At 37.7% G+C, this 24,012-nt stretch overlaps 1 protein-coding gene across 1 annotated transcript in view; it reads left to right on the forward strand.

Annotated features, from left to right (window-relative positions):
• The window catches only part of LOC306873368 (zeta-sarcoglycan-like), a gene marked incomplete at both ends in the record, with an annotated part of 328,143 nt that overhangs the window by 272,651 nt on the left and 31,480 nt on the right, over positions 1 to 24,012 (forward strand). The window contains 2 exons of the mRNA XM_079422618.1: positions 12,909 to 13,031; positions 17,947 to 18,019. Of these exons, the coding sequence (XP_079278744.1) occupies positions 12,909 to 13,031; positions 17,947 to 18,019 (196 nt within the window). The remainder of the gene's footprint in view (positions 1 to 12,908; positions 13,032 to 17,946; positions 18,020 to 24,012) is intronic.

Below are 24,012 nucleotides of genomic sequence, written 5' to 3' on the forward strand. Positions count from 1 at the left end.
GAGGCAAAAGTCATTCCCCATAGAGATCCCCTCTGTTCTGTCCAGACTCATTATTTGTTTAGTATTGATTTAGAGCCTTTGCAATCACCATAGTGACTTACAGCTGTCAGATATCTACATTCACTGTATCAGAGGGGAGTATTTTGAATTGTGTATAGCTGATATGTAATATTTTTAAAATATTTTAGGTTGCACTTTATTTCGATAGTCCACTTTAGACATTCTACTAACTATAAGTAACTTTATAACTACATGTCAACTATATGTTAACTAATTATCATTCATTTGCAACTACATGTCTACTAACTCTCAGGTTTAGGGTTAGTAGAATACGCTGACACTTGCAAAGACTCTCATACTCAGTATGTTGTGGACCCATCAAAATAAAGTGTTAGAAGATATTAAGCAGACAGTCTCCTAATACTCTAATGACTGCTAGTTGACATTTAGTTGCAAAGTTACTTACTGTTAATAGAATGTCTAAAGTGGACTATCAAAATAAAGTGTTATCATATTTTATATTACATTGTTATAATATTAATTAATTATGTATTATATATTATTATACTCTTCATTTTTATTGTTTTAATTATTATTATACACATTTATATATGGTTTTATTTAATTATTTATATATTTTACTTAATTTAATTGAAGCATTTGGCCACCTTAAAATGGTACCATACAATGAGGGTAAAAAATCTTAATAATGCAAAATAAAACTTACTTTTCCATTACACAACTTTAAGCAGATGCTATATGAATTTACTTCTACACTGAGGGTTTGTTACCAATTTGGAGTCACCTAACACTCTCACCAGTGTGCCCTCTATATTTTCTCTTTGACATTTATCCACTCTGCCAGGACGTTGCCTTCAGGCTGTCACTGATCTTTCGACATTGTCTGAATATTTAGGGAATTTCATAGCATGGATTTGCTCCTAAACAGGCAGCAATGTTACACTGTATCTCCTCTCGATCTGACACTCCTGTTTGCTGTTTATTTCCCTCCTCTCCTTGTTCTCACGTCCCTGAACCCACTCGCTGCAAGAACATTAATCTTCACACAGAAATTGTATAGAGGTGCTGAGAGCCAGAGAGCTGGGCCGTCCTCTGATAGCTTAGCCCAGGAGTGCAGAGGTCTCTGTTTTTATAATATGGCCCATAAGTTCAGGTGATTGATGCACCATTGCGTTGCGGTGAGCGTGAAGCGGGAGCACTGCGATCATGACTTCATCCTGTGTTCATAAGGGAGTCGCTTAAATGTATAGTCTGTCATAAGAGGTATAGTCTGTCATAGTCTTTGTGGTTTTAGGCCGAAGATTCTGAACCTAATATGGGGTCGCTGGAATTGCAGATGACAGATAATTGCTAATTATTTAGGGAATATACTTCTTCAACTTAGGACAGTTTTTCCAAGGGCCTGATTTTTACTAAAATTCCCTTATAATTTATTTATTTTTTCAATGTATGCTGGTTTGTTGGTTGGTTTGTTTGTTTATTCATGACTTGAAAAGCCTTTTTATGCCTTCATCAGAAACATTTTTGAATTACTTATGCACATTTTATTGTTGTACCCTAAATAATGAAAAATAACAACATATATATATATATATATATATATATATATATATATATATATATATATATATATATATATATATATATATATATATATATATATATATATCATTGTACAACATCTCCAATTAAGCTGATATTTGAAAATTTTTGAAAATTGTGTAAAAATACATAAACCCTAGCTATGAAATTAGCTTTAGAAAAACAAAGAAATCAGCAAGTTTATTCCAGAAGCATTAGAAATTACATAGTAAAGCACAACATACAATGTTGGATGTTGTTATTTATTTATTTTTCACAATGCCAAAAGTGACCTTCACTGAAGAACCAATATACACACAGATTACTATTATTATTATTATTTGTAGTAGTAGTACTTGTAGTAGTAGTTTTATTGAAAAAATAATAGTAATACGTTTATTTAGCAAAGATAAATTGATCAAAATGACAGTAAAGGGAAAGGAAGTGGTGTGTGGCCAAGTATGGTGACCCATACTCGGAATTTGTGCTCTGCATTTAACCCATCCAAGTGCACACACAGTAGTGAACATACACCCGGAGCAGTGGGCAGCCAATGCTGCTGCGCCCGGGGAGCAGTTGGGGGTTCGGTGCCTTGCTCAAGGGTCTCACCTCAGTCGTGGTATTGAGGGTGGAGAGAGTGTTGGTTATTCAGTCCCCCACCTACAATTAGTATAATTTATTGAGATCCCTAAGACTAATGGCCACTGGAAATTCATATTTGTCATCACAGGAATATACTTTTTTTTACAATTTTAATAATTTTAAAACATAATAAAAGAGTAAATATAATATAAACATATAATATACATAATAAAATATATAAATATAATAAAAGAATTACAAATTGTAATAATATTCACAACCTTTGTGAGCATAAGATACTTCTTTTTAAAAATATATATATATATATCTTACCTACCACAATTTTTTAAACAGTAATATGCACCAATATACTGTACAGAAGTTACTTAAATGCATGCATTAGGGGTCCATAAAATTAGTGAAGACTGAATACTGTCTTTATTCAGAATTTTGGAATTCTAAAAAGTAGGTTAACAACAAAATCCCCTACTTTAGACTGACCTTTGAGGACATACTCACCCTCCAGAGTTGTGCGTTTCTGGAAAATAGCAGTCTGAAATAATGCTCCTCATGACCTTCTTGCAGGAACGTAGTGCCTTGCTAAATTACTAGGCCGCAGGATTTAGTTGGTGTTGATGGGATGTGTGCTGGAAGTGAGCTGGTGATGAAATACAGTATCAAGCCTATGCTGTCAGATCTTGTTTTCTTTCTCTCTCTCCATCCCTCCATCCTTCTCTGCTAACCTGAGGCACCCCGATGTTTGCCACGAGGTCTCTGCACAGATGATTGAAAACGAGGGACAGGGAAATAATCCGTGCATGGGCTGTTCTCACGCTCTGACTCCAGCTGTGAGCTTGTCTCTCCTCTGAACACCTCCTCCAGAGGCCAAACAACTGAGAGGACATTGAGGGAACACAGCATCTGCTTTTTGTCTTATTGACTTTTCATTTTTAGAAGTGGAGACTGCATAATGAATGGCTTCTCTGCTTTGAGAGAGTGGGAGATGATTTCATTAGCGCTGGGTGACAGAGAGGACATGAGTGAGAGGTGCTCTAGGGGGTGGACAAGGACAACAGGAAGACGTGTGTGACTCAGGTGTGATGCTGCCAGTGTCCTTTACCACCATCCTTTCCAAATTAGCATTTCCATTTGTTTTAAAGGCAATTCGTTGTCATGAAATATTCAGCCTGCCTGTTATATTGACTTTCTATTGGCTGGAATAAATTAATAAGATAATAAGTACTTTATTCAGGCTCTGTTCAGCTTGATTAGAAATCCTAAAAAATGGCTTTGATGTTTGTCATCTGAACTGTTTTTGTGACTAATAATGTCTTGTCAATTATGCTACATATATTATACAACCAAACTTGCAGATTGTGCCTAGTTAGTTTAGCATGCCAGGTAAATCAGAGATAGAGAGACCGCTAACCAGTTAGCCTGCTATCTTTTATGCAAAATTATACATTTTAATAAAAATTATTCGTTTTTGATTAGGCATTACAAATTACTATCCCATTGGTGTTCTGCACATATGAAACTCAACGGACCATCTGAAATGTTCATGACAGCAGCATCAAAATCAAGCAAACCAACCAAACATGGACCGTCGGTTGAATCTGCTCATTTTTTTTAAATCAACATGACATTAAAAGGTGTACAGACAATTATTTGCTTGGTGCATTTCAGCTCAAAAACAAGGACAAAAAATTATAAATGAAGTTTCATCAGAATATGTTATGTTATGTATGCATGTATTTGAATTTCAGTCAGTCAAGGAGAGCTCAACATAGTATTATTTCAAAAGTTTTTAATCCCCTGCAGCCACTGCAGTGCATAAGGGAACCAATTTAAATATAGATATACCTGCAAATTTCAAAAACAGCCATCTCAAAGTGTTCAAGTTACCAATTATAAGTTTCACGGCAGCAAAAATCCAGTGATTTAAAAGTGATTAGTTCCAAGTAATTAATCATGATAAGAATACATTGGCAAAGTGTGTGTGCATGTAGAGGAACGTTTAGAAATTTAATGTGCTGTTTTATGTTGTGTAATTTAGCCAGAATAAAATGCTAGATTTAAATGAATATCATCATTTTCAATGCCACATTGCTGCTTAGAGGTAGTGAGCTTAAACTCTCCAAGGAGAGAGAGCGAGAGAGAGAGAGAGAGAGAGTATCTAAAGGACATATGGATATTAATGCGCACAAATACACGCATCAGTCTTCAGGGCTGTGTTTGCTGTTTATGACAACAGCTCTGATTATTTGTCTCTTTACACTGTCCACAAACCACACCCAGACACATGCACACACACACACCCACTGATTAATGCAGGCGGTCAAAATTCACCTAGTTCACCTTTTTATTGATGAGAGTTATCCAGGTCTGATAAATAATTTATCTTTTTTTTTTTTCTTTTATAAACTGGCATTCTGTATCTTGCAATTATTTTGTTCACCAGTTCTCTACAAGCTTCTGTTTGTAAAACAAATTCCTTTAAATTATTTTATTTTGATTTGATTATTGATTGAATACTTTTAGCTTGATTGATTGATTGATTGATTGATTGATTGATTGATTGATTGATGTAAAAGAATGGATGTGGACATTTCTTTCGCTTGCATCAGCAGTGGTTGCTTACTCATAAAGTCAGAGTAATTCAGATCAGAGCCACATTTTATATGAACCGCAGTTTGCACAGATGTTCAACCTCATTCAAGTCCAGCTCTAGCTGGAATGATAATGAAGCAGTGTATTTACAGCACATTATTATTTGAGCATACAGAGTTTTGTAAAACAAGGGTTTTCAAAACTTTTCAAAATATTTAGCTTTGCGAGGGAGCCCTTCCTCAAATATGAAAATCAGTTATTAGACAGAAGTGGTTTTATTATTATTAATATTAATATTAGTAGTAGCAGTAGTAGTAGAAGTAGTAGTAGTAATACGAGTATTGCTTTTTAAAGTATCAATAATGTACTAACATAGTTTTGTAAAAAAAATATATTTATATATAATATACATGTATATTGTAATTGAAGTTATTTATTTTATTATTTTTTGTCTCACTTAAAAGTCTCTCAGTGCTGTTTGAAATTTTCTTCTAAAATTAGCATTTTTATCAGGCTTCTATGTGTAGGTTCAGTAATTTCACATTAATGGCAATTAATAGGTTCTATAATAGGTTTCATTACTATTAAAGCAAAATTGCTGAACATAAACATAGGAGCTTGAGAAAAATGCTCATTTTAGAAGGAAATTTCAGACGGCATTCTTTTGCATCTGAACTCTTCATACATATATATGTATATATGACAAAGGTCTTGCTATTCTACAGCAGTTCTTACAACAAAAGGATTTCAAAATTCTATACAATACTGAAAACCCTTTACTGTAAGAAATGCTGTAGAATAGCAAGACCTTTGTCACTCCACCTTTATATTGCATTTCCATCTTATGCCTTGAAAGGCCTTTACTGATCACACTTTCCTCAAGGTAGTTTTTGAATTCAACTGACAAACTTAGCAAATGTTAGTTTTTTTTCCGCATTATTTGTATAATCATAAATAAAACAAGCACCTCTTCATTTTATCACACCATGTGGTTTTCCAAAGCAAGGTCATTTATTCTTTCCATTTCACTCCAAGGGAAAAGTTCCATTTCCTCCAACTTCAAAACAACAATTAATCATCAATCCTCAATTTTGATGAGGGGTAAATCAGTATCAATTAATATTCAAGAGTGGGTCATTAATATCCGCTGCATATCATTTCTCATTTAAATCACCTAAATGAGTGGAAGGCACTGTGAGATCCGTGAGATGGTGCGGTATGGATAGCTTTATGAAAGTGAAGATGTTCTTACTCCTTATATGTACTTTAACTGAGAACAATCACTGAAGTAATCAAGCACTCAAACATTGAGCTCTTGAATCATGCAAACAAATATTAGGTAATAACCTGTTGTGAACAACATTACTTTAATTATGAATTACTAAGGTGAGGTCTAATAAATATTTTGTAGTTTAATTTTTATATTTGGACCAAATGAACTTTAATTTTCTCGTAATTGCAGGAATTTAATGTTTGGGCCACTAAAGACATGTTAACCAGAAAAAATTTACATCCTAAAAAAAATCTACAGCCACGTGCAATTGTACAGTGACCCAGTTGGGCCATGTTAAATCAATATTCCTTTAAATTTTTCAGTATTTTTCTTTTTCAGTTTCTTTGGTAAATCCACAGACAGCTTGGTCTTTTGGATATGCCACAAACTCACAATTCAAAACTTTAATTATCAGAGCTGTTTAGTAGAAAGAAGATTGAAATAGAAGGAAGAAAGAAGCAAATCTGACCCTTTATAATCCTGTGGTGTGTTTCTGTCACAACCCTTCTAAAGATGATCATGTTCTGTAGTGAATCTATGAGTACATCTCTGGCCACTGCTGTGCAGTGATATGGTCAAGCGAGGATTAATCAAATATGATTATAAATTAACACTTTATTAGCATTCTCTTCTCTTGGTCTCATCAGCATAATCAGAATTAGACTTGCCTTATCCTCAAGTACATCTTTAATCATTATCCAACATTTTTTACATTTTTCAGTTATTTCTTTCCCTCAAAAGCTATTAAATGATGTGAGACTTTCACTAATATGAAACAGATTTTCTGTCACGACACAGGCTAGGAGACACAGAGGTATGTGGTCAAACAAGGGTATTTATTTGAAAGAGACAGGAGTAACCAGGGAGAACGAGAGGTGAGTGAAGCACAGCGTGACAAGGTCCAGGTGGCTTAGCTTGCAGTGACTAACTGCGATCTCTTGCAGGAGTACGGCAAGCAGTGGAGAGACTGGAACTTCTGAGGTAAGGAAGCACACGTAAGTACAAAGGGGTCTGGCGTGGTTCTGGTGGTGATGACTGCAGTGACTCTGGTAACTGAAACTCTGACATTAGCCCCTCCCCCAAGGGTGGCTCCTGACACCCTAAAATGACGACGGGGACGGCCACGGCCTCTGGGTGCGGGACGATTGGGCTGGTTTCGATGGAACCAGCCCAAGGATAAGGGGATTAAGGGGTCCAGGATATCGTCCTGGGCCACCCAGGATCTTTCCTCTGGTCTGTATCCCAGTCCACCAGGTACACGAGCCGGGCGCCGCGTCGCCGTGAGTCCAGAATGTCATGGACCTGATAGACTGCGGCCCCATCCAACACCTCTGGAGGAGGAGGTGCGTCCGGTTCGGTGCGTCCTGTGGTGGAAGGGAAAAAGGGTTTCAGGAGTGAGACATGGAAAGTGGGATGGATTCTGTACCTTGATGGGAGTTGGAGCTGGTATGTGACATCATTGACCTGCCTCTGTATTGGAAAGGGACCTACGTAATGGGGACTCAGCTTCTTGCATGGCAGGCGGAGGTCCCGGGTTGATAGCCAGACCCGATCGCCTGGCTGGTATCGAGGGGGGTCTGACAGACAGACGTCTGTGAAGAATTTGTGCATCCGCACTGCATGCTGGAGTTGGATGTGCGCCGAGTCCCATACCCTCTCGCTCTCTCGGAACCAGTAGTCCAAAGCTGGAACCTCAGAGGGCTCTTCCGTCCAGGCGAATTCCGGAACACATGGTGAAAGAGACTCTCTGCGGCCTCGAGTGTCGTGGGTAAGCCTTTTAAGGGGATTCATTTGCAGGCCTTGGAGAAATGGTCCACTACCACAAGCACGCATGTGTGCCCCTCATAATTGGGAAGGTCTGTGACAAAGTCTACCCCGATGTGTGACCAGGGTCTTTGGGGAACAGGCAGGGGGGAACCAGCTTGCCAGCTGGAAAATGGTGGGGGGACTTAGACATGGCACAGACTGAGAAGCTGTGGACGTATCTGATGACATCCTCGGCCATACTGGGCCACCAGTACCGAGCTTGTAGGCGCGAGAGGGTTCGCTGGCTGCCTGGATGTCCAGAGCCCGGTACTTCATGAACTGAGCCCAGAAGGGTTACTCGCTGGGAAGATGGAACGTAGGTCCTCCCTTCTGGGCCTCCCTGCGGAGCTGGCTCAGTGCGGGTGGCGTCACGAATGCTTTCGGTGATTTCCCATTGGATGGGGCTGACAATGAGGGCTGGAGGGAGAATGGGTTCCGATTCTAGGGGCTGATCAGGAGCATGTAACCGGGAGAGTGCATCGGCCTTGAGGTTTTGGCTTCCGGGATGGTAGGTGTTGGTTCTTGTGGTCAGTTATGATGGTGAATGGAGATGAAGCTCCCTCCAGCCAGTGACGCCACTCCTTCATGGCCAACAGTTCCCAGTTTCCGATGTTGTAGTTTTGCTCCGCACGGGTCAGTTTCCGGGAGAAAAAAGCGCAAAGATGGAGGTGGGGAGGCTCACCATGGTACTGAGACAGCACGGCCCAGACGCCCGTGGTCAAGGCATCCACCTCGGCGACAAAAGGGACCTGAGGATCAGGGTGACGAAGGATGGGGCCGTGCTGAAAGCTTCCTTGAGATGCTGGAAGGCTTTGTGGACAGAGACTTGGGCTTGCCACGCAGCATGGAGGTGAGGGGTGCTGTGAGCTGACTGAATAGGTGGATGAACCGTCTATAGAAGTTGGCAAATCCTAGTAAACGCTGCAGTTCCTTCACTGACTGTGGAAAAGGCCAATCCTGAATGGCATTAACCTTCCCCTGGTCCATCTGGATTCCGTTGGGGCTGATGTTGTATCCGAGGAACTGCACTGTGGAGCGATGGAACTCACATTGCTCCAACTTCAGATATAGATGGTGAACTCTGAGCCGCTGAAGGACCTGCGTCATGTGGTGGCGATGCTCGGCCAAATTCCGGGAGTATAAAAGGATGTCGTCAATGTAGACAATCACGAACTGATGGAGGAACTCCCGGAACACCTCTTTCATGAAGCACTGGAAGACAGACGGTGAGTTGGAAAGGCTGTACGGCATGACCCGGTATTCATAAATGGCCTGAGGGTGTGATGAATGGAGTCTTCCACTCATCGCTCCCGCCCGGATACGCACAAGGTTATACGCGCTCCGCAGGTCCAGTTTGGAGAAAATGCGGGCTCCACTGAGTTCTTTGAGGGCGGCTGGGACCAGGGGAAGTGGATGCGGCAGCTTCACTGTCTGTGAGTTCAGGGCTCGGTAATATATATGGCCTCAAGCCTCCGTCCTTTTTGCCCACGAAGAAGAAGCTTAAGGCGGCGGGTGATGTTAATGGCCGGATGAATCCCTGTTGGAGAGCTTCCTTGATGTAGTCCTCCATTGTCTTGCGCTCCGGGATGGACAAAGGGTAAACTCTACCCTTGGGGAGTTTAGCTCCAGGCAGCAGGTCTATGGTACAGTCCCATGGCCGATGCGGTGGAAGGTGGGTGGCCGCCTGCTTACTGAACACATCCTGGAATGGTTGGTGTCTGTCACGACACAGGCTAGGAGACACAGAGGTATGTGGTCAAACAAGGGTATTTATTTAAAAGAGACAGAGGAGTAACCAGGAGGAACGAGAGGTGAGTGATGCACAGCGTGACAAGGTCCAGATGGCTTAGCTTGCAGTGAACTTCTGAGGTAAGGAAACACACAGGTAAGTACAAAGGGGTTTGGCTTGGTTCAGGTAGGTGAACGGTAAGACCGGATGAGGAAGGAGTGTGGAGAGTGTGCAGATATAGTGGAGCTTGATTAGCTGCAGCAGGTGCGGGGAATCAGAACGCAGGTGATTGTGATCTTGTAAACGTGGGCGCTGATGACTGCAGTGACTGTGGTGACTGAGGCCCCGTCCACACGAAGACGCGTTTCGCTGTATACGCATACATTTTTTATCGTATAGGCGTTTCGTCCACACGAATCCGGCGTTTTCGAAGAGTGAAACCGATCATTTTTGAAACCGGGTCCCAGGGTGGATAAATTTGAAAACGCCGTTTTCGTGTGGACGGCGAATCCGTATATTTTCTGAAACAATGACGTCATCAGCCCACGTCTCGCCCCTAATCAGACACCGCTACGTCACATAACAGCGACAACAACAACAACAATGTCAGACTACGTGCCTGTGTTCGTGCTGCAGAACCTACTGAGCTCATTAGCTTTATTAAAGCAAAATCTTCTGCTTTGTGTGTTAGTTTGTATTCAGCGCGCAAGGTTTACGCACATGGTCCAAGTCTTCTTCTCTGTTTTTTTGTGTATCTCTGTGGCAGAATTACAGCGCCACATATTGGTCTGGCATGTGTGCTACATTGTTTTCAGTCAGTTTCAGTGATTCCGTGTGTACGCAGATATTTCCTGAGACGACTCTGTGTTTACGGAATTTGAGGCAAAAAAAAAAGATCGGATAGGGAGAAATCTGGCTTCGTGTGGACGTAGCCTGAAACTCTGACATCTTCCTAATTACAAGAGAATAAAATGTAAGATAAAGAATAAGCTATTAATTAATGAACAACATGTTTCTTTTTATATTTAGCACAATCCTACACTGAATCTCTTTGTATTGAAAAGAAAGAAAAAAAAAAGAGAAAAAAAAACACTTATATAACTTCAAAATCCGAATATGTGCTCTACATTTGTTTCTTTAGGTCTGTGAAAAGATGTTTAAGTACAGCAGGAACAGCAACTTCCTGCTGAGTAAAATAACTGTAAAAGACATCTGGGGCTCCTTCAGATCCCAAACTGAAATAACTATGTCAACTCTGCTTTTTGAGACAAGAGATAAAACAGGCTACAGAACTGAAAATATAGAAAGTTTGAAAAGAGAAATTAATTTGGTTACATGATAAAACATGTTCAGAAGTGTTTAGTTGCATAATTTCAATTCTTGCTAGTTAACCCCCCAGATTTGGAGACATTTAGCATTACATCATTACCTATGGATCCTATGCACTGAATGGGTGCCGTCGGAATGAGAGTCCAAACCACTGATGAAAACATTGCAATAATCCACAAGTAATCCACACAAATTCATTCCAATTCCATTTTGTAAAGCAAAAATATGTCTGTTTGTAATAAACTACTTCATCAAGATTCATTATTTTTTTCTTAATTGAAGTTAATTTTTAATAATTTTAAGTTAAATATTAATTAAAATAGGCTTTTAGATGTTTTCATAAACATATAATATTGAGGTTCTTCCTTTTGACCGAAGAGTTCAAATGTTCCTTTAAAAGTGAGGCTATATATCTGTTTTATAGGTGTTTTCAAGGTATGTACAGTTTACAAATGTGAAATATTGAGGTATAGCCTTAGGACAGGTTTTTTTTTCTGTTTAAATTTAAATTGGAAATGCCGTTGTCTCATGTATCAAGATCCATGTAGGCTACTATCCCAAAAAAAATATATAGTAAATTTAAAGAAAGCCATGTTGGAAAAGTGGGCTAAATTAAATTCAAAATTTGCATTGTTATAGGCTACTTTAATGTACTGCTATCTTTGCCATAGGGTACTTGGAGAAAGGGCAGGGTGTCTTATAGTACAAACACTGAAAAAATGAGAGGACAGGTAATGAATGCATGAAGAGGGCTAGAAAGGCAATAGATGGTGGCAGAGAAAGGAGAGAGCCGGCTTTAGGAAAAAAGAGAAGTTTACTTTCTGTCACACACACATAATGCGGGCAAACAAACAAAGCCAAGTTTGCTCACCAAGGTCACCTAAGACATAGAAGATATGATAGCTGAGATGAATAATATAGTCAGTGAAGCCATTGCAGTGTTTGTTTGGGGCAGTGCATTAAAAGCTACTGAGATTCCAGCAACAGTGTAGTTTTTAGGCCAAGTCACGCTTGGTGAATAAAGTCCAGATCAGTTTCATTCACGTCTTTCACGTCAGCCTCTGCATGAGATAAACAAAAATTCAGCTCTTTTTCTAATTCATAACCATGCATTAGAGTCTAAATAAGAAAATATTTAAATTTTAAACTGTAGTTATGAGGTATTTTTTGTTGTAATGTTGACATTTTTGGCAATTATGTTGATTTTATTTGTAAGAACTGTTCAAGTGAGTTTTTTTTCCCCTTAGATTTGAGGTTGTTAATCTGATTTTTCCCTTAATAATATTATATATGAAAACCTTTCCAAGTGTCATTAAATGAAATTTGTTGCCTGTATTTACAACCAATTCTAAATTTCAGTGAAGTCAAATTCCAGTTTAGTTCACTTCATATTAAGAAGGTCTCTTAATATACACCATTTTATGTGTACAACTTATTACTTATTGGACAGAATAAAAGGCGTTTCTTGATTTATTTATTTATTTATTGTGGTCAAGGACTTGAAAGAATGATTAATATTTCCATTTGGAACTTTTTTTTTTTTTTACACAATACGTTTATTAATTAAGAATATTAATTAAGCAAAGTACAAACACTTCTATAATTTGACACTGTAAGTCTTTTAACACCCTGGAAACAATGAGCAGCTGTTCTAATATTAACTCAGAAACCCAGTGAGCTTCCTTTGTGTCAATATTGTCAGCTGTCTTCTAAGGCCGAAAAATTACTGAAAATGAAATGTATTTAAATTAGGCTGTCTGTATGCATACAGTACTCAATAAAGTATAATAATATATTATTTGTATTATTATTATTATCATTGTTAATACCATCCACCATTATTTTTCATTTAACACCCCATGTCCATTACAAGAAGACCATTTCTGATTGGACGGGGTTCATATGTACTTCAAAGGTGAACATATGTGTTATGATCTTGTTTCTCAAGGCTTTATTCGTTTTTCTGTCTTTCTGTAGGCTCTGAGATGGTAGAAGCCCAGTGTCAGCGGTTCGAGGTGAGAAGTAGTGATGGCGAGAGAGTTCTCTTCTCTGCTGATGAAGAGGAGATCAGTATTGGCACAGATAAACTGAGGGTCACAGGTAGAACATGCGCAAACACATATTCATCCATTTAAACATGATACAAAAACTTATAGACCAGGGTCTCAATATGTATCTTCCTTAGGGTAGGTAGTTTCATACAGTTCCTTTAGTGATATAGTTTATTTTAAATTACCCCCATACATCAATTTTCACTGCTACTGTAATGTTGTATCATACAGTACAGTAGTTCTCCTAGGGATGGTTAAGTGGCTTTATATACATTTTTTTTCCCCGCATGATTTATTACAGACCTAAAATACACATGTAATCACACATCTACAAAAAGGAACAAAGCCTTCATGCTACTTTCTGTCAACAAAGTTTGGATATGCATATCTCCACCAGATGTCTGACATGTAAAACAAGCTCAGTCCCATAATAATTAACTGAGCTGTCTGCAGCATTACTGCAATGTGCTTTTAGTTGATGGACACACTTTACTGCTTTTGACACATTGCAGCTACTCCAGCTCTTTATTTTACCTGTCCATCTGCTTTAAAATAACTTCAAATAAAATAGATTTTGCGTGAATCAATTTATATGCATTTAGTTCTTAATTTAAGTATTTCTGACTGTTACATGATAGCCAGGCCATTTTTTTGGTCTCTTAATGGGACCTGCCTGATGTGCAAAGAAAAAATTGCAGTTGTCAAGGAATGTTGTTAGGTGTCATTAGTCCATTAAACCTGCAGAGCAGTAGGTAAGAGAAAGAGAGATAGAGATGAGTCACTCCAAATGTGTGATATTGCTTTTACATTTACATTTAGTCATTTGGCAGACGCTTTTATCCAAAGCGACTTACAATTGGGGAATACAAAAGAGGAAGTGATCGGAAGTGCTCGGAAGTGCTTGGAAGTGCCGAGATGTCCGCCAGGCAGCCTGAGATCCGTGCAGCTACCGTTGGGTCATCTGGTTGAAAAGAGAGATAGAGCTGTGTGTCATCGGCGTAGCAGTGATAGGAGAAGCCATGTGCATGTATGATGGGACCCAGCGATGTAGTGTATGTGGAGAAGAGGAGGGGTCCAAGAACCGATCCATGAGGAACTCCAGTGAGCAGTTGATATGGTTTGGATACCTCCCCTCCCCAGGCCAACCTGAAAGATCTACCGGTGAGATAGGATTTAAACCAGCGAAGTGGAATCCCAGTGATGCCCAGTGATGAGAGTGTAGACAGGAGAATCTGATGATTGACAGTGTCAAAAGCAGCAGAACGATCCAGCAGAATGAGGACTGATGATTTGGAATCGGCCTTTGCAATTCGCAGGGCTTCAGTGACTGAGAGTAGCGCAGTCTCTGTTGAATGGCCACTCCTTAAACCTGACTGCTTAGCATCCAGTGTGTGAAAGAAACCGTGAGAGCTGGTTGAAGACAACTCGTTCGAGTGTTTTCCCTACGAATGGAAGGAGAGACAGGTTTTCTAAAAGAGAAGTGTTTAATGTAGGTTTTTTGATCAGTGGGGTTACCCGAGCCTGCTTGAATGCTGTGGGCAAGATGCCTGTGAGGAGAGATGTGTTGATAATGTGTGTGAGTGCCGGTAAGAGTGTGGGAGAGATACAACAGTTCAATAATAAAAAATGATAACAGTACATACATTTACATGCTACCAAATAACTGGATTTATGGCTCAATTTTAAACACTTTGATTTACCTGATTAAGCTTGATCTGATTTAAATTTCAAATACAATTTAAATTGTAGACCTGGGGGCTGTTCCATAAAAGACGCTAAGAAAAGCGGGGATTAAAGTCCAAAACCTGACTTGAAATAACCTAACAAATCAATTGGGACTAAAGCGGTTCCATAAACGACCATTCAAGTTCACGCAATCTGACTAATGCTATCCAGGTTCAGTGAGTCAGGATAATGTGAAGTACACGTTTATTCTGAAGCAGCCCTTAATGTCGATCATGGATCAAATCAATCCACCGTAGCAAACAGCGAATATTTGTGCTGTTTAACGCATTTGAAACATTGTGTTTTCCTCAGTGCATAACTGATACGTCACAGGTATATTTTTTACATCTGTAAATGTCAGAAAGCCATGCAAATATATCCATTTATCTGTCAGGAATGGGCGAGGCTTATGCGAGAGAACGAGCGCTGCAGCGCGCATGCGCGCTACACAGACGGAGCAGAATAGAATACTAGCGCAAGAATTCTGAATAAAATATACATTCTGCTAAAATATTTGTTGTTGGACATTAAATGTGACACATAGAATTTTACTACATATAAGTGTATTTTTATGATAGCAGCAACTGTTCATCACGAGCTCAAATGAGTTAAATGTGTGTTCCTCTTATCAGTTAAAATGTACTCTGATTTCTATTATAAATTTACATTTTTAATTAAGTGATTTTAACTTTTGATTGTGTTTTTATGCTTTAATGCTTTAAAGAGCCATTTTAGATTGTAATGTTTTAATGTTCTAATAACCATAAAAGGTACAGCTGTCACAAATTCAGAGAGAAAGGCTGCATGGCTAGAAACTTCTGATCAACTGAATGCACAAATAGCAACTATGTTAAAATGTCATTCGCCTACATTTTGGGCACAATACATTAAATACAGTTGGTTGTAGCCTATTTTTTATTTATTTGATTATTTAAGGTGTATTTTCTGTATACTTTTATTTTTGGACCGATAATAAATTAAACTGACTGTATGTGAGAGAGTCAGTGGTAATATGGATGCGTTCCTATTGGTCAGAGTTAGAGGAGCTCAGCTTAGCCGGACAGTTAGCCTGCTCCGGACCAGGTTAGTTTGCCAGCATAAGTTGCCGGGGTAACTGAGTTTGAACTTTTTTAAGTTTGATTTATGAAACCGAATCTACCAAAAATAAGTCTGATTAACCGAAATAAGCCTGGTTTATACTCTAATCTTGGTTTATGGAACAGCCCCTGAAATAATCTGATCAATAGGAAATTGTAAACATGTACAAACTCGGTTCTGATCTTATCAGTCGGATTTAAAAAATAACTTGCTCACATGTGCAGTGCTATGATGCATATGTTTCTATATGTTTTGCATTTTGCAAATGTGCCTGTATTTATTTCCATATTTGGCATTACAAACTGGACAGTGGAGACTAAATATTTACAAAAAATTTGCTATATGACATAAATATTTACTAAATATTTGTTTTATGGCATCTTTTTAGATGTTTCATCAAAGGGGGAAAAATATTTAGTTTGGAATACAAGTAATGCACATAGAAATTAAAATGTGGGTCAGACAGTAAAGTTTAGGGTTCATCTAAACTTTCAGAATCTGAAATCAAATTAGATTAATACCGACTGTCAAAATGCATGTAAATAATCCGTTAAAGTAACTTACATTTTAGACTGAATACTTACAGTTTATATGTTATTTCTTTGCTTTGACAATGAAAAGAGTTCAAAATAAAGCCAAACTGAATTTGTTTCGCCCCTGTGAATTTCAGAGAAACACACAGTAGTGACTACATTGTTAGTAATGAATCAGTGTTTTAAATTAATTAGTTGAGTGGACGATCTAATGACTCGCTCATAAAGAATTATTTTGTTCCTGAACGATTCAGTGTTCTTAACAAATCTCATGAAATAATGGTTCAGTGAGTCACTTACTGTAGTCACAGTATGTGTAATGATGTGACCTGCAAAAAGCATTAATCAAACTGGAAGTCTTCAGCTGTTATGTAATTTTATTAGATAACTTTTTTAGTTCATAGACAATTAAAAAAATAAAATATATTATTTTATACAGCATCCATTTTTTGAGCCAGCTTCTTCAAGATTCAAATATTTGCATGCACCGTATGCACTAGCGACCTTCCCTTGTATTGAAATGCAAATATATTGTTTCTAATAGCTTTCGCTCATGCAGGCCCCGCTCTCTCACACTCTTTCTTTTTTCTGTCTCTGCCTAACTCAGTGCATGCTGGGAGGTCAAGTGGAATAGCTAGAGGTCAGGGACAAAGAGGGCACATGCTCAGTAATTGGGCAGATCTATCCATTACCTCTTTTCACAAAAAGACATGGCTAGAGAGAGCGCTCTATAGGGAGAAAAATAGTGGTAGAGAGAGAAAGATAGACAGAGCATGCATAAATGGAAGACAGTGGTTCTTCAAAGGTGAGACTGAGAGGCTAAAATGTGTTAGAAACAAGAACTGCCCTGGTCAGAGAAAGAGAATGGAGAGAGAGAAAGAGTAAAGTATTAAGGAATATTTCACTCAAAATTAAAATTTCTGCCGTTGTTTATTCACCATCATGTCATTTAAAAATGTTATGACTTGGTCTCTTAAAGGAAATGTACAGTATGTGAATTTATTGTGAATATTCTTTAAACCATTTCTGTTTGTGTTCGATATAAGAAAGAAAATAATACGTTTAAAATGATATGAAGATTAATAAATTAGATTTTGAATGAACTGTCCCATTAAACTATTCTGAGCATGATTGTGGGGATATTGACGAGGCACACTCACTTAACAGGCACATTTTCAAGAATAATTATGCTGTGAAATGGGGGTAATTTCAAACGTTCCAGAAATACAGGGAGAAGTCTACCTGTCTGCGGTTCTTAAAATGTATCACTTGATGTTTCATACTTATGCCTAGCCCAAGTTACTTTATTAGTAGTATATAAGGTTTAACACAGCATCAGGTAGAGGATAAAAATAATTTGATATGCCAGATAAGCCAGTGTTTGAGGTTGATTCATTTGATCAAAAGTAGTAAAAACAGCAATAATGTAAAATATTATTACAATTTAAAATGGCTGTCAACATTTCTTTGAAATAGAAATACAACATGAAAGTTCTTCCATCACTTTAAAAGTCTGTGTGGTAACTGACTAGTTGTTCACAGATGTGTGTTTATTTTTTTATTATTATTCAACTATATAACTCTCTGGTTTTCTCTTTTTCTCTCTAGGCAACGAGGGAGTTGTGTTTAGTCATTCGGTGGAAACACCACACGTTCGAGCTGAACCATTCCAAGACCTGAAGTAAGACATGTTTTCCTTATGTATCACATTATCATTCAATGTGTGATTCACTCTAAGGGCCATATTTACTAAACTAGGCAAATTAGCGCGAGAGCTCAATTTCAAAACAGTGCCGATAGGTGTGGAAATTTCTGCGGGTGAATTACTGATGCACAAATGAAAGAATAAAGAGCAACATCTCATTTAAATATCGACCGACGCAATATACTAAGCGCAGTGCAAGTTAGCGTAGTCGCAAATAAGAAGAGCCGATGTTCATCAGGTGCAGGTAATCTATGTACTTATGACACAGGCGTAAAATAGAGTTTTGGGCCCGCCAGCAATAATATCTGGCCCGCACCCGTATCCAGATTATTTTGATAGTGGCGACCCGAAATATAACTGCATATTAAGCAAGAATTCACAAGTTTAAAATATTTAGCTAGCTTGATAGAGAATGTGAAGGCTATGATGTTAGGAATGATAGGAATTTATTTGTTCCTTTTGAATATTTTCAGCTGAAAGCATGATTTACTACAACACTTATTCACACGCAATCGCTCTCTCAGTTATGCATTCAAACAAATGTAATCTTACAGTGCTACTTCATTCGATTTCGAATGAGCAGAAATCTGTAAGAAATGCATCGACCCGTAGGTAAAATAACTGACAAAATCTGCACTGCAAAAAGCACCAATTGTCAAGCTTGTCATGTGGTAGGAAAAGGTTTTGCGCACTAGTGTTCCAATAAGCCACTTTGAAATTCTCCTGTTTTTTTTTTGTTTTTGTTTTGTATGTTATGAACAGAACTGTATGGAAGCTCGTTTCCTCCACTGAATAAAAAATAAAAAAGGTTATTGCGACTTTTTATCTCACAATTCTGACTTTTTTCCTCATAATTGCATGATATAAACTCTCAATTCTGAGAAATGAAGTCAGAACTGCAAAATATAAACTCTCAATTCTGACTTTTTTCTCAGAATTACGAGTTAATTTTTTCTCGCAATTCTGGCTTCTTTTCTCAGAATGGTGAGATATAAACTCACTATTCTGAGAACATAGTCTTTTTCCCCCCTCAAAACTGGACTTTAACTCGCAATTGTGAGTTATCTAACAATTCTGTGAAAAAAAAAAGTCAGAATTGTGAGATAAAAAGTCGCAATAACCTTTTTTTATTTTTTATTCAGTGGCGGAAACGGAACTGTGATATTTCAAATATACTTAAAATACTTTAGATGAGGAGCGGTGTTTCTGATATCAGTGAGCGCGGAGTGGAGTGGAGCGGGAGCGGAGTGATTATTAAATGCTCGGAGCACAGAGGGGAAATTGTTGACGCCCCACTCCGCACACTCTGATCGGACACCACCACACAAATGTGGCTTTTTGTTAATGACTGTTGCAGGATTTTACAGAGCTCACTACCAGTTACAAAATACACTGTAACAGTCAGTCACAGGCAATTCTAGTTACATTTTGTTCATTTTTTATCCTTTGACCATGTTCTGGCCCGCCATCTAGTGGCAAATCTTTTTTTTTTGGCCCGATGCCAAACTTACTTGCCGACCCCTGGTTTAAGACATGCTTTTTTTGCGTTATATAATGACGCAAATACCAGTAATTTGACGAGCGCAAACATTGGTAAACTGCATTGCATGATTAATTTTAATACTCTCCTTCCATAAATGTTGTGTCTGAAAAGAAAACTTCAGGTGCAAAAATACGCAACTGTGTCCACGCCTTTTCAGCACTAATTCTTCACTACGTGTCTTTAGTAAACTGACAGTGCTATTTTAACGTGGAAAGACGGCTTACGCTGTTAGTAAAGCTGGCCCTAAGAATCACAGAAGGGGGAAAGAGCTAGAGCATGAGAAAAAGAATGGAACGAGACACAGAAGGATAGAGGAAATTCATAAAACATGAACTTAATGAATGACCACTTCCTAATTGTCCATAGAAGCTTTATATCCTCAATATTCAGTGAAAAACTGTCCTATTCGCACTCTGTTATGAGAAAGGGGACATGACCTCTCTGACACGCCCAATCCATCACCGGTGGATCAGCCAATCAGATTTATCTAATCCCTTCCGTCTGCATTATTCGATATCTGATTGGATGTCCAATAGGTCACTAACACATTGCGATGCTTCTCACTCCCCCAAACACAGACATTATCACTACAGGAAATTATGTAGTGCCATGATGGATGGAGTCAGTTTAAGTGCAAGTAGGCAGGTTACTGAGGGTAACCGAGAGCTTTTACCGCCCAGTTTGGTTTGATGGAGCACTGCTGGGTGCTGTCCAATCGCTTATGAACTTGCTTAATGCAAATGCACCAGGATCAAATCTACTTTCATCATTAGAACAATTGGGGAAATGATTGGGTTAATGGAGGGATAGTGACATCTTATACTACACTTTCAGCTTTCAATGGGAGTATTGACCCTTTTTAGTTCCATTTCTTATCTTAATGGCAAACATTATCAGGATTTGAAACATTAAGAGGTCAATGTTTGGCTAGTTAGCATAGTCCACTTAGCCCCTACTGGTTGATTCTGAAACTACACTGTTTTTTTTTTGCATTTATAGCGGTTCAAAAGCAGCAGTACACTTTCTACAGATGTTATTAAGCACTCATAGTCAGGTCAGCAGTGGTACAGCAGGGGTCTTCCAGTGATTGTTTGATATACTGTACTTGTATATTTGACTTTATCTAAAGCTAGAGCTAAGAAGCTATGTTATTCTTCCACCCACATAATAATATACAGAACTGTGCAAAAGTCTTAAGCACATTAGATACTCCTCAAAAACATTTGCTTTTAGATTTTTTTTTATAGATTTTGCTTTAGTGTAACAGCAGAAACCATTATTTTTAGATCAGTATTTCCACCTACTTGCAATATACAGTACTGTTAAAAGATTTAGACACTTGTTGAAGTAAAGATGTTTTCATAAATAAATATATATGTATTATAACGGTCAAAAGTTTGGAACAAGTAAGCAATTATATAAAACAGAAAACTTGAGTGTGTCTTTGCTGAATAAAGTATTAATTCCCAAACTTTTACCCAAATGTATCAATTTGCACAAAAATATTAAGCAGTAAAAATAGTTTTCAAAATTAATAAGACAAAATATTTATTGAGCACTAATCAAAGATCACGTGACATAGAAGCCTGGAGTAAATGCTACCAAAAATTCAATTTTGCATTACAATAATTATTCATTTATTTATTTATTTATTTATTCATTCATTATTTTGGAACTAAAGTAATGGTTAGAAGTTGCCACAGTTCTTCTATTAATTTAGTCTTAAATCTCAGTTGCTACTTTTTCTTCATGTAATCCCAGACTGACTGGATGATGTTGAGATCAGATTTCTGTGTGGGTCATATTGTCAGTTGTCAGACTTCTTGCACAATAATCTCACTGGATTATTACAGCATTTGTAAACAGAATGCCTACTGGCATGCTAAAGTGAAAGCTGAAATAATTGTTTTTGTAAGGAATCCAATGCGCTAAGACTTCTACACTGTACTGCATTAAATACTGTGCTTTGTTCCTCTGTTAACTGAGGGTCCTTGGCCTCTATTAGCCTCAGTTTAACAATTAATGCTTCAAAATATTACCAATAAATCCACATATTCGCTCTCTCAGTTCTGTTATAAAGATAAAGATAAAGATAAAGAGCATTGCTGTAATTTCATCCCAGTCTGCAGTCTGTTTCCCAGTAGAGAGCAGACATTTTGATTGTGAAGTGAAAAACTGCAGATAATCGCACACTCATCATGGCTCTTTCATTCTCTCATCTCTTCCCTTCTCTCTCGCTATGAATTTATGGTTTTTTTTTCTTCAGACAGAATCCAGCATACTCAACCGACCTGCGTGCATTAACATTCCTTCAATATTTTGCGGGGATTAATGGCTTATTACACGCTTTACATGTTTCACTTTACTTTCAACCTCATTAATTTGTAAATCAGAAGCAGGAAACCTATAAATCAAGTTCACTTTCTCCTAATTATTGTTTTATCGAAGTGTGTTCATTATCGCTGAGTTTAACTGTCAATTGAAATGAGCCTACATGAGTTATGAGCCAGCTTTATGTCGTCCTTGGGGTATGAAACTTTTGTAAACAAATGTTTGTCTGGTTTCTGACTCCCTCATACCTCACCTTCTTTCGTCTCTCTGTTCCTCTTGGAGTTCAGAATTACGCAGTTAAAGTAAATGGAACATGTAATGACTTAATGGAGTCTATTAAAGCCTAATGTCTTATGATATGGTCTCACCGTGAGTTCAATTGCATTCTGTTGATATACTGTCTCACAGGTTCCTCAGCAAGAGTTGAACAGACCACCTTCAAAGTAACACTTAAGAATGGAGACTTTTGATAAGCTAATACATTTTTTTAAGTGGAAGCTTTTGTGTGTGTGCGTGTTAAAAACGGATTTGTCGTATGTATTTTGCAGAGACTCCCCTCACACACAGATTTTAGGATCTCAGTGGGAGCGCAGTGAACTCAAGGCAGGCAAATAAATAAATAAAATTTTTGTAGATACAAACTGATAAAGATTCATGAACAATCACTATTTTTCCCCCCAGGCGGTTCACTTTACCTGCGGGTGGTCTTTTTTTTTGGTCTTTAGATAAAAGCTTCAGTTAAATGGCAAAGAAATGAAATGTAACTTAGTGTTGAAGTCAATGTTAAAGAATGTAGAAAGTTATTTTCAATTATTTATAAACTCTCTTAAGTGATTTGCTGCTAATAACAAATGATACCTGATCCATGCTACTTTGAGTGAATGTCTGGTTAAGTAGTTCTAATTGTTAAGATACAATATTTATGTGTTACTAGAGCTTAATGCATTTTTTAGTAATGATAATTTATCTGGGAATTTGTCATTTCTTTCTTTAATGGGGTAGATCACCCCGAAATCAGTTTTTCACCTTCGTGTTGTTCCAAAGCTGCATGTATTTCTTTCTTCTGCAAAACACAAAAGAATATATTTATAAGAATGTTACTAACAAAACAATTTGGAGGGCCATTTTTCTAAATATATTTTCTCCCTTTAAAGATTTTTTTGATTATTATTGTTTTTTCCTTTTTATAATGCAGCTCATTCTCCAGGCTGCCGCTTCTAGTTGGACACGTGTGTACTAGGATGCCGTAGCATCATAAAATCAGTATCAGTTCGCAATGAAATACATATCCTATCTTGTAACCAGATAAAATCAATCCATGGCGACAAACGTCGCCGGAGATGTTTAATGGACAAATAAAAAACTTTAAAGTCATTTTTCTCAGTTTCACACTCTAGCGAGTTAAGGTCTTCTGCCTTTGTAGGGCATATATATATATATATATAGTTTTTTTTTTTTTTTTTTTGTAACTTGGGTCAGTATCCATAATTGTAGTTCAGGTTCTGCCCTTTATTCCCCTCATTACAGTGTTATATGTGGTACATTTGCCCAGACAACAATGAATCAGAAACTAAGTAAATATTCTAGCTGCTCAAAGTTGTATAATGTCTGCTCACAGTCAAATAAAGATGCTTCACTGGATGGAATAATTACTGCAAAACAAAAGGGCTGGAGACGTTTGATGTGCTGCCCTCAAGATGTGGCTCTCAGCTGCAGCCCACCAGTATTGATCCGAACGACTGGCAGTTGTGCAGTCATGACACAACGCTTTTCTTTCATACAAAGATGCGGTGCTTGCTTGTTAAAATCTTTCAGACAGAAGCTTTAATAAAAAAAAAAAACAATCCTAATAATAATAATAATTTGATGACTATAGTCATTTTTGCAAATGGCCCTTTTTATTAAGGTTTTTTTTTTTTTGAAGTATAATTTGTCTGAATAATTTAGCACTGTACAGACCAAACAAACAACTGAAACAGACTCCCTCATGAATTTAAAAGTGAACTTGACAGCTTGCGGTTGTAAAAAAGGTGTTTTCTGTGACAAAAAAACATATTAGTGAAACTGACAGGGAAAATAAATCAACAGTTTCTTT

The sequence above is a fragment of the Barbus barbus genome (genome assembly GCF_936440315.1).
Source record: "Barbus barbus genome assembly, chromosome: 8".
NCBI classification, from domain to species: Eukaryota; Metazoa; Chordata; class Actinopteri; order Cypriniformes; family Cyprinidae; genus Barbus; species Barbus barbus.